Source organism: Oryzias latipes, chromosome 5 (genome assembly GCF_053564925.1).
Source record: "Oryzias latipes strain Hd-rR chromosome 5, Olatipes_Hd-rR_3.1".
NCBI classification, from domain to species: domain Eukaryota; kingdom Metazoa; phylum Chordata; class Actinopteri; order Beloniformes; family Adrianichthyidae; genus Oryzias; species Oryzias latipes.
The window spans coordinates 22,236,895-22,249,012 of NC_136241.1; the positions used below are offsets into that span (position 1 = coordinate 22,236,895).

The following is a 12,118-nucleotide window of genomic DNA, read 5'->3' on the forward strand; positions in this document are numbered from 1 at the left end:
CGAGGTGGTCACGGTTAATTTCCAATCAGACTGAACTTCGGTTTGTTCTGAGGGTGTATTCAGACTGGGAAAACTGTTCCAGACCCAATCAGCTTAATTTGGTCCCGATCGAGCTCTGAACCTTGCGTTTGGTCTGTATTCAGACTACTGTCAAGTGGCCTTTCCTGATTCAAACCAAGACCAGTAAACAAAACCACATGAATAAAAATCTCTTCACTCATTGGTTAGGAATTACGAGGGCTGGGCACAGCAACTAAAGACAAAAATCATGGAAGTCTTGCGCTTTGCAGTCCTTCTCAGGATAATTCATTGAAACTTGATGTTTTGCTGACCGATTTTAAACCTCTGTATCAACGTCAGACTCAACCCTTTTGACTAGGTTTTTTGGTCTGGTGGAGGCAAGTTGCAGGGCAGTTTCTGTCAAGAAGACCTTTAAGAAGGTACACCAATAACTGTTTATGATATGGATTGTAGGAAAAAAATAAGAAGGAATGTTTATCATGTGAAAAATTGTTTCAATGAGCCTGCATTCATCCAACCACATTTCAATAAGTTTCTTTGTCTCATCATTGTGGTGTTATGTCATTGTTTTGAGAGAATTCTGTTAAGGAACTAAAAGGTAGCTTTTAGGATGACATCATAGCAGCGCGTGCCTCGAAACGACACATAGAAAAGCATGTAGAAGCGTTTTCAGTTGTGTTAAAATAAACATTGTAACAAGTAAAGAGTTGGACTCTTTTTTTCCTCTTTGATAACACGAAAATTGTTGCTTTACATTTGTTCGCGGCTCATCGGTTGCTACATTCTGACTGTTTTTAGATCACGTGACCACTGGCTACGGTGGTCGTTTTGGTTCAGTTGTTCCGCACAGAGGACAGATTGCATCCAGACTGAGGAATCTCAGAGCAAACCGAAGCTTAGTCAGATTGGAAACATACCAAGACCACCTTCAAAGATGGGTCAGAGAGTGGTTCCTAGTCCCGGACCAAGGTCCGCTTGGGTGTATTCAGACTGAAAATTTGTTCCGGATTATCCAGGGAAATGAACTCTGGTTCACCATATGCGAACCAAATGTGTCCAGTCTGAAAACACCATGAGATTCCTCAGTTTGAATACAATCTGTTCTCGGAATGGAGTATCTGCATCAAAACGGCCACCTTAGCCGACGTAAACAGAGTAGGAATGAAGCAACAGATGAGCTGTGGACAAATATAAAGCAACAATTGTTGTGTTATCAAACAAATGTATCAACATGCTTTTTTGTGTGTTGTTACGCGGCACGCAGCTGGCGCTGCTGTGAGATCACCATAAAAGCTACCTTGTAGTTCCTTAACAGAATTCTGTTTTAAAAAAAATGCCATAACACCACAACGATGAGATACAGCAACTCATTGAAATTTGGTTGGATGAATGCAGCCTCATTAAAACATATTTAACGTGACACATTGTTTCTCACACTGTTTTCATAAACACTCAGCAGCCTACCTTTTATACTTGACGTCTCCTTTGAGTAAAAGCACACACAGCATTGCCTTGCAGCATGCCTCCGCCTTAACAAAGTAACAAGGCATTGTTCCTGACGTTCAAAATTGATAATTGAAATATAAAGTTTCAATAAGTAAACTATCCTGATAAGGATGGTAAAGTGCAGCACGCTTTCTTTCGCAGTTCCTGGGCAATGAAAGAAGAGATCTTCAGTCACATGTTTTTGTCTACAAGCTGGTTCGTAATAGAATGGTCCGCTTGATGGCAGTCTGAATACAGACAATACACAAGGTGCAGGACTCGATCCGGAGGAAATTAAGTGGGCTTGATCCGGAACAAATTATTTTTTTAGTCTGAATACACGCTTGGTCTTTTTCCTACCAGTCACAACCAGAGGAGTCCAGGGGCCTCATTTATAAAACTTTGCGTAGGATTTGCGTCAGAAGTGGCGTACGGATGAAACATAGGACGTGCGTACGCACAGAAATATTCTGAGTTATAAAACCGTGCGCACGCACATCCTACGCATCTTTCTCTTAATAAATCACAACCAATTCTAAATGCTGCGCAGCTTTTGCGGCCTCATGACACGCCTATAGTTGCCCATAAATAGTCCGTGAAACGCCCACAAATGAATATTCATTGATTGCGAAACCATGCCAAACACGGAGAGAAAATCAAAAAAACGTAACTTCACTCAATGTGAAGTAGAAGTTATCGTTGGCGAGGTGGAAAAGAGGAGAATAATGTTGTTTGGAGGGCACAGTGTGGGCATTACTAATGCCAAAAAGGCACGTGAGTGGCAAACGGTGGCAGACGCTGTAAATGCTGTAGCCTCACAACCTCGGACGTGGCCGAAATAAAAAAGAAAAGGTCGGACATCAAAGTCAAGGCAAAGCACCCCCCTTAGCACACACACCCCTCCCCCCTCAATATATACATTCCAACATAAACACACACACATGCACACACACACCCTCTCAAACACACATACACGCACACACATTTTGCAAGGAAGGTGGGACCTAGGACCATCTGTCCCCTGCCTCTTCCCTGGTGGGGGGTACGGGCCCCTTTGCAACGGCGGCCGTGTCCCCGGGGTGCCGGCTTCCTGGGCCCGGCGGTGCTCTCTCCGCGCGGCGGGGGGGTTCACATTACATCTGAGCCGGGAGTGTTCGTGTCCCTGGGGGGTGGGTTCTGGTCCTTGCTCCTGGGCGCTGGGCCCCGCCATATTTCCAACTGTGGCCGAGCCTGGTCGGGCCATATTTACAACACCCCTTGTGGGCCCTCTTTTTTTTTCCCCGGGGTTCCCCCCCTCTTGGGCGGGGGCGGCGGGCCCCTGCCCCGCTCCTCCCTGGACCAGCCGCGGGCCGGGCGGATGGCTGCCTGGAGCGCGGAGCGGGTCTCCCTTGGGGGGTCCTGGCTCGTACCTGGGGTTGGGGCGGGGGGATGCCCGGAACTCCTGGGTGGTGGTGGGGTGCTCGTCTGGGGCTGTGGGCGTCCGTCTCCGGTGGGGCCCTGCGTTGGGTTCTCCCGGCGCGGCGGGGGGGCTGCTCTCCTGGTTGGGCTGGGGCGGCGCTCTCTCTCCCTCCGTGCTTCCCTGCTCTCTGGCTCTGGGGGCCTTGCGGCGGTCCTGCTGGCCCTGGCCTGGGTGGCGGGCTTGGTCGCCCGGGCGGCGGTTGTTCCCTGCCGGTTCCCGTGTGGCGTTGGGGGGATTCCGGCTGCCGCTGCTGCTGCGGTGGGGGTCTTGGGGTGGGGATGGCTGGGCACTCTCCCTCCTTCTTTCCACGTTCCACCATCCATTTTAGAAGAACATAAACACTCACCTGAGCACAGGTGTTAGCTCACCTTTGCACTTACAGTTTGCATGACTGAATGACTGAAATATTTCACACTAGTTGGTTTTAAGGCATAAGTATGCGTGTGAACACTATCTGTTTTGTATATATGTCGACAGGTGGACTTTTTTTTGCAGCTAGCAGGTGTGTTTATAACATTTGAGTGTGTGTGTGGACAGGCTCCGCCCTTATTGTACTACATTTGAACGTTACCATAATGATTAACAACCAGTAAACTTGTTGCTTTATGCTGCTTCATGGTCTTATCCCCCTTCCCCTCCTATTATCACCCCCTACCCCCCCTCTCTCTATCGTCCCTCTCTCTTCTTCCCCTCTTTCCTTTTCCGTCCGGTCCAACACCAAAGATTTTCAGACATGATTGAAATTAATAAAGTTTGGCCTCAATTACAAAAGGGGTTTATCCAGACATACCTTTGGTTTGTCTGAAGATTAATAACCCCTCTTGTTAAAGTAAAATCTGTCCAACACAAGAGGCCCTCAGCTCTCATCTGTCTGCCCAGCTGTTGGACAGGACAAGTTAAAAAAAAAAAAAAAAAAAAAAAAAAAAAAAAAAAAAAAAGTCAAGGCAAAAAAACGTCTAGCGCTGACCCCCCCCCCCCCCCCCCCCCACACACACACACACACCCGTGTCTGCCACGGGTGTGGGGGGGGGGACACCGGAGCTGACCCCTCCTGATGAGAGACTGGCGGCAATAATTGGGGAATCCCTTTTAAGTGGAGTGGTGACTGAGGCGCAGGGGGACACCGACGCGCCAGATGCACCGGGTGACACACCCCCAAAAGCCCGCAGAGGAAGTCAGAACCGGCTCATAAGCCACTCGTCCTCGTTTGCCAACAAGTCTCCTTGCTGTCTAAAGATGCGTTCACTCCGAATTCTTCCATTTGCCACATCTTCTAAGAGCGCAAGATCAGCCATTGTGCGTCATTACGCATTGTGATGGGGCATTTTATTTCCCTCCATTTAATTACATCTGACAAGCTGCAGATGTCGGTAATAATCGACGTGGAAAAGGGAAATTGATCAGCGCAAATGTAATTTCTTGTTGCTTTCTGAATGGTTGAGACATACGCCATACATTGTTTCATCAAAAATAAAACAAACTAAAGGCATATGCATGAATACCATAATTCCGTGGCTTATGAAGAAATGTTTTAATATGTAAACAACTTTCCCCAGTGGACAATTAATGCATCTCTCTCTCTCTATCTATCCATCTGTCTGTCTAATTGCACCTATATCTGCTCCGCCAGACGGACACATCGACGGGAATGTCAGTTTTGTACATTATTTCGTTCTGTTAAATATATTATTTATGAGGATGAATTGCACAACATGCCAATATTGCAGAACATATTTCACTTTTCTTTTTGCAAATATGTGTTCATTTGAATTTCTGTTGTAATTTTTGTTTGATTTTTTTTTGTTTGTTTCACTGCTGATCGATCAAACGGGTGTTCGTGTAGGCTGTTAATTGTCAGACTTGCTTTGTGAAGTCTTCATGTTATTTCTGAGAGGCAGTATCTTCATTTTCACTTTCACGTGTTTCTTCCATCTGCCGACGGCGTCGCCGTTTCTCATTTCACCCGTTTTTGTGCGTACGCCTGGGTCAGAGCTTGCGTGAAGGACCGCACATTTTCCCGTCAAGTTTGCTTTTTATAAATCTCAACTATTGCGTAGAGAGTGGCGTACCCCTTCTTTTGTGCGTACGCAACGTTTATAAATGAGGCCCCAGGTGTGTAAAAGGGCAAAGCATTGTTTTACACTGGACAAAAATATTAATGCAAAGCTTTTGTTTTTGCTCCCATTTGTCAAGAGATGAACTCAAAGATTTGAAACATTTTCGACAAACACACACAAAAAATGTTTCTTTCAAAAATTGTTTACGTATCTGTCTATATCTGTGGTAGTGAGCGCTTCTTTGCTGAGATAATCTATTCCACCTCACAGGTGTGTCACATCAAGAAGCCATATCAAGGCTACTCTGAAATGGGAGTTTTGTTTTCACGGTTTTGTTCAGGATACATTTTTTTATTCTTACTGTATTGTCGATGCCAGATTGACCAGATGTTGCAGCAGTCACACGTTCCCTGAACAATTAATCAAAGTTATGGAATTATTTTTATGCAGAGCAGTTTTGGCAGTAAACACTGACCAAAAGTAATTATATGTCTGTTTATGTACATGAATTATAGAAAACAGATTCTGTATAAACCAGTGTTTTGGTCAGAGCTGCAAACAGCCCACACAGCAGTGATTCTGAACCGGGTCTGATCCACATCTCAAACCCAGCTTGTATGAAACTAAGGTAATTGCCTGAAAGCTAAAGGATCCTGTGTAAACTCAGGCACTGTGTAGGAGTTATTAATATGTTGAAGAGAAACAAGAGAAATGAGACGAGGATCTTCAACTGGGTATTGATGTGGAGATTAATAAATGTACATAAAAATGTGTGTTCCTGTAAACATTTTTAAAAGTTTTGTAGTCTTAATTCGAATTTCCTTCTGTTTAATGATCTACTCTGCAAACCTTTTAGCAGAACAAATGTTGAAGTTCTGCTGTTTTCTGTAAAAATGTTAAGAAGCCATTTTGTCACCGTCATTCTCTTTTATGTAACTTTTTTCCAACTTACAAAACATCGAGTCAGCAATGCTAACTTTTGTATTTTCTAACTGATAGAATTTTACCTGAATAAAATAGAAGTCAGCTTGTTTTCCATTTTAGTCTCGTTTTATGTGATATAATGAAGACTTTCTGACCTAAAAACAACTTGTTTTGCTTCTCTGCCTGTGTTTCCACCCTGCATGCTCTCTTTTGACTCCAGTTGGAGGCTTTCTACTCGATCTTCACCACAGAGCAGCAGGACCACGTTAAGTCTGTGGAGTATTTGCGCAGTAACTTCAGACCAGTCCAGAGCCTGGACAACCGGATTGTCTTCAAGTCTGCCGTCAAAGACGCCTGGATGCACGACTTCGCAGACAACAGCGGGAGGTCATACGGCGCTGAATCTTCCAATGGTAGGACTCTCCTAGGTCATCAAGAAACTATCCACAGACTGCATTGCATTGATCCCATGCTTGGGTTGAGAGCTGTATTCATTTAAACCATTCACCGCAGAAACAAAGAAATCCCACAAACTCCCCATATTATTCCAGTTCTGACCATTCAGGAGACATCACAGACCTTCACTAGAACCAGAACCAGAGATAGTGGCTGTAACCACTGAGTCATTGAATCGGGAGGAGACCAAAAACACATAAAAAAACTTAAAGAGGTCAACACATTTTGTCGAAACGAAAATATCCAGTCAGCTGTTCAAGCAGCAACCATTATATGTGGGTTTGAAACAAATTATTCATGACTGAAGCCCATGACTCCTTAACAACTACTTAATTCCAAGATCTTTAAATTCACCTCTCTGCTCAAGAGTTCCAGCAGCTACTGCAATCCTTTTCAATAAACAATGCATTTGTAGTTTCAGAGAGAAAATGTAAGAAATTTCAAGGAGCATTACTCCTTTAGTGTTATGATTATGTCTGGGTTAAACAAACCCTTTGATTGAGATCATGACTGACAAATATTTCCAAGTTGTCTAAAAAATGCTTTCAATTTTGCTCAAAGAAGTTGCTGCATGTAACTGATATTCACATTTTACTATAGAAGATTTAGATATTCAAAATCTTTATAGCTCTACTTGCTAGTTTGTTTCAACTACATAAACTAAAACTCCTGGGACTGCTGTGATAATGGGGATTTCCCAGGATGGGCTATATTTGTTTCCTCTACATAAACTCATGTAACAGTGTGACTGTTCTAAATGGGCGCTCAAGCACCACTCTCCTCCATTTGAAAGAAGCCCCCAGACCTTGTGAGATCCATCATTTAATGATGAATGTAGTCAACATCATTTATACATTTTGCTGGGAGGAGTGAGCTCCGATGGATTCAGTGTGTCTGTAGTGTACATCAGAGTTTGTCACATGCGTTCCCCAAGGGCCAACTAGCCTCCATTTTTCTAAGGGCACATCCGCTCTGGCGTTTGTGGTCCTAGTTTAATCTTTATTTTACCTCTAATAGTCCTCTTGGTTTGGCAGGTGTGAATCCTAACCTGAATTTTGATTTGACCCAAACAAAAATACTCCGTTCCTCTTTGGTCCACTTAAATCTTTGGTTCAATGAGAGGTCTGTGTGGAAAAGTAAACAGACGGGGAACATTTGTTAGTGTTCTCACCCATTCTAACCAGTCCTCCACCTCTAAGCCTAAAGACAGCAGTCATTGAAGGAAAGTAACAGGGAATTATGGAAAACCGTCTGGAATACATGTAGGAATGTGTAGGTGGAATTAGCTGCACCCACATAGGACAGCATGAAACTTTATCAGGACTAAAACCTCCTTTTTAAAATCAAACTCTCTAATTTCTTTCTGAGTTTAAAGCCGGTTGAAAATGAGCTTTGCTCTGCTTCTCCTGAGTCCTTTTCCTCTTTGGCTTGCTGCCCTTGATTCTAAAAGGTGTGCTGACCTGAGCCAGGTGGGGGGCAAATTTAGTGAGGTAATTCAGCATGCAGGAAATCAGCTCCTGCTCTGCCTCATTTTCTAGCTGCTGCGTGTTACAGATGGTTTTAACCCTGAGGGTATTCAACCCATCAGCTGTGAACAGAGGAACTAACTTTGGTGTCAGAGAGGCGACCTTCTCAGACCAGGCAATAACAAGAGGTTGTACATGAGTTTTCCCAAAGACAACAAAGTGATTTGTGATATTTGCTTCACTATTTTTTGTTTTTGATAAATAATAGTGAAAATGGTTGACCAGTTGGCCTAATGTATTTTTGTTTCAATGGTACTTCAGAAGCTCTCCGAGGGCCTGTGGCACTTCTACAGGTGGAAAACCTGGGTAATTCTGGTTCCTGTCCTGAAGCTCCAACCTTCTTTATACTTGGCAGGCTTTAAAGATCCACTCATATAGAAGTAAGGGTTAATGGCCGACGAAGTATGCATTATCACTTTTTATACCATGGTCCGGTTGAATACTCGATTATGATTGGCTGTAGGGTGTGCATTAAAAAGTGATATACCACAGGATAACCGCACAGTGAAAAAAGAAGTTCCGGTCACCTAGCTTAAATGTTTTTTCTATCACTGCGCCGGCTTCTTTAAAACAAACTTTTGCTTCATCACTTGGAGAAAAACAAGCGGTAAGAGATGAACTTTCTCTCTGAACTGATGCTTTATGCAACCCATCGGAAAGATCAGCAAATGTATATCACCGAGTCTTGATTGCAGCGGTGGTGCGGCACGACGCAGACTATTTTTACATGGTGCAGCAAGACGCTTCGCGTCAGACTGTTGCTTCTGCGAAGTGCGTTAAAAAGTGATAATGCATACTTTGAAGGCCATTAACTTGCTTATTCCATGGTCACTTCCAAAAGAAATAAATAGTAACCAGTTTTTAGTCCTTAATGCTTGTTTTTTTCCAATTTTGATCGCTTTTCTCACAAAAAGAGAACTATTTGTCACGTGGTGCGGCACCGCACTGCACCACGTAACAAATAGTCCGCGTCGCGCTGCACCACCGCTGCAGTCAAGATTCGGCGATATAAAGCGATATACGTATATATGCTGATATTTCCAATGGGTTGCATAAAGCATCAGTTTAGAAAGAAAGTTCACCTCTTACCGCTTGTTTTTGTCCAAATGATGAAGCAAAAGGTTGTTTTAAAGAAGCCGGCACAGTGATATAAAACATTTAAGCTAGGTGACCACAACTTCTTTTTTCACTGTGCGGTTATCCTGTGGTAAATCACTTTTTAATGCACACCCTGCAGCCAATCATAATCGAGTATTGACCCGGACCATGGTATAAAGAGAATTAACCCATAAGAACCCATGGTGACATCAGAGTAACAGAAAAATATCAGAAATGGATTCTGTGGTTTGTGGTAAAATACACATATTTCTTAAGAAAAAATGGGTCTGGGTTATTATGGTTCAAGCTTAAAATTGCATTTCTGAGTATTTTTTTCATTCAAATCTTTGTAAATCAGGGGCAGACAAAAAAAATTGTTTGAAAAAGAGCGTATTTGTGACATAGAAAATATGCTAGGCGGGCCACAAGCTCCTGATCCAAGCTCTCAGCAACGGGGAGGCAATTGGGGCGGGGTTTCTCTATGCCAAAGGCCCCACCCACAACTCAGAAGTGAATTTCTAATGAACTACTGTCGCTCTTCAGAAACTAAAAAATATATATATATATTTTTTTCCAAAAACGGCATAATCACAGATAAAAGACCACTGAAAATGCTTTAACAATAGATCAAAAGATGATCGGAGAGCGTCTTTATAATTCCAGCATTCTAAAAAGAAATTCTTTACCCTAAGGCCTTAGAGATGCACGACTGCAATGAGTGCAGACGTTTACATGCATTGTAGTCTAGTGGGAGGGAGCTTTGTTTCAGCTCCCAGTAGAAAATGTCAGTGTGCTTTTTCTGTTTGGGTTTGCTTTGGATGTGCAGTAACCTTTTAGTTTCAGTGCGTTTGCCCTGCAGCCACGTAGCTGATGTTTGCCTGCTACACTGGGCGTGACCTTCTTCAAATCTTTCACGGATTTTACCCTGGTTTCTGCTCCACTATCCAGCCCGCATGTCATTACTAGTTAACTAAACAGTTTTGGTGCCTAAACCAAAACATTTCAGTCTGATCTCAGGAGGTGAAATCAAAGCAAGGAGTAAAATATCATTTTAAATGTTCTATACATTGGATTGGTTTGTATCTTTTGTAATAAAACATGCTAAATGAATTGAATGAGCCAACAGAGATGTGGTACTCCATGACACACTGGTTAGTCATTATTTACATAAATAAACTGGAAGCTTTTTATATAAATGCAACTTAAACCAATTTAAAGTAGTTCCTGGAATATCAAATAATTCTTCTAGAAAAAATGTTGTCACATTAATCTAGAAGAACAATTACAATTCAAGCCTACTCCCTCAGGGCCATGAGGAGTGTTGTTATATATAGCAAAGCTGTGGGATTTGATTTTGTATGCAGTCGATGCTCAATTTTATTTATAGATGATGGGTAGACATTATGAATGGAGCTATATTTTGAATTTTTAAAGATCTTTTTTTGTGTGACATTGTATATTACAGATAAACAGTGTCTAGGGGTCAAAATCTAACCTTTCTAAGTGTGACTTGCAACAGATGGAGGTTTTGTTTGTTAGAAATTCTTCATGCAGGACTACTTCACAAACAAAACCCAGCAGGAGGTCTGAATTTCCCTAAAGCCTTTATTTAAATCAGGCAGTCATTAAACTATACACAAATCTGTGGAAGAAGTTTGTGAGTTCTGTTTGTGAGAAACAGTGTAAGGCTGGTATGGGCAGTTCCATCCTCAAAGGACGATGTCCTCTTCTTTTCCAATTCCCCCTGCCTTTGTTGCACCTCCTTGGTGGAACACATCGGATTGGGTTGATTGGGTTGATTGGGTTGAGGGAAGGGAGATTAGAAAAACAAGCAGGACATAGCCCTGAAGGACTATGGCTGGATCTCCCCTGGTGTAATTAAGAACTACATATCTGACAGAATATTTGTGTGCAGATGCTCACACACCTGTAGGTTATGTACATAGTACAATGCCGGCACTGTGGGAAAGGATAGAACATGTTGGCCTTGCAAGAAAAATCATTTTGTACTATTTATATGTTTAAGTCATGGTAACATTTGTGAGCCAAAGATTGTTTTTTTATATTATTTTTTATTTTTTTTCAAAACAGTTTGGGGTTTAAAATTATTGTCTGGCATGACAGTTTCTAATGTTAATAAATGAGACAGTTTAAGTTACTCCTGTGCACAGAGGAAATTGTTTTGGGTTCTCTCTGTGTGTTTGTGCTTGTGTGTGTGTGTTTGTGTACACCTGTCTTTGTGCATGTCTGTGGCTACAGCAGCTTTCTGTCATTCCTCCAGCTGAAGTTGGGTAACTCCCCGAGCATAAGGCAGTGGGAGGCACGCTTGTCATCCCTCCACTCCTGCCTCATTACCGCTTAGACACCACGACACATTATACAGCATCTGTGTGTAAGTGTGCATATTTGACTGTAAGTGTGTGTTTGTGCTTGTGTGAGTGTTTGCCAGCAGTTTTCTGTGTGGTCCTGCATCTGACAGTAGCCCCAGTCGGGTTTGTCCCTCCTTCCCTTCATGTGTGCTTCCATATGGTCATCTCAAAGAGGTGCATCACCTCCATCAGACAAACACATGAACACAACCCCCTCGTGCACATGTAGTGCACGTGCATGCTCTTCTGGCAGTGCGCTGAATGCCCATGGTGTTTGTCCTTGAGTGCTGCTGTGCTGTGGGATATTTGCTATAAGCAGATCTATAAGCTGCTGAAGGGCGTACGCATTAAAACCAAGGGCGTTTAAAAAAAAGCAGAGACTCGAGGCTGAAACAAAGAGCAGGCAGACGGACGGATTTAACGCACCACACCTTTGTTCTTCTGCAGTTGTTTGAGACAGATTTTTTTCTTGTGTGTTTTTTAATCAGACTTAATAGACTCCACAAAAAAGTCCCAACTGAACACGTGTTTACAGTTCAGGTTTGAATAATTACAAGCTCTGAAACCCTCAATTATTTACCATACATAGCATTTTCTGTAATTTTTACTCTGAAATAACATGCCTGTGTTCAGTTTGGTTCATTTGGCATACAATCTAATTTTCTTACAAAGACTGGTAAGAAACTCTAGGCAGTCATAATACATAGATTTGAGTATTTTATT

At 42.7% G+C, this 12,118-nt stretch overlaps 1 protein-coding gene across 2 annotated transcripts in view; it reads left to right on the plus strand.

The window, feature by feature from the left end:
* Positions 1-12,118, plus strand: part of LOC101160156 (receptor-type tyrosine-protein phosphatase gamma) — a 231,765-nt gene that overhangs the window by 185,976 nt on the left and 33,671 nt on the right. The window contains exon 8 of one of the 2 annotated variants that reach the window (XM_078947503.1): positions 6,167-6,374. In XM_078947503.1, coding sequence (XP_078803629.1) covers positions 6,167-6,374 — 208 coding nt within the window. The remainder of the gene's footprint in view (positions 1-6,166; positions 6,375-12,118) is intronic. The other variant, XM_023955062.2, reaches the window with a different exon arrangement.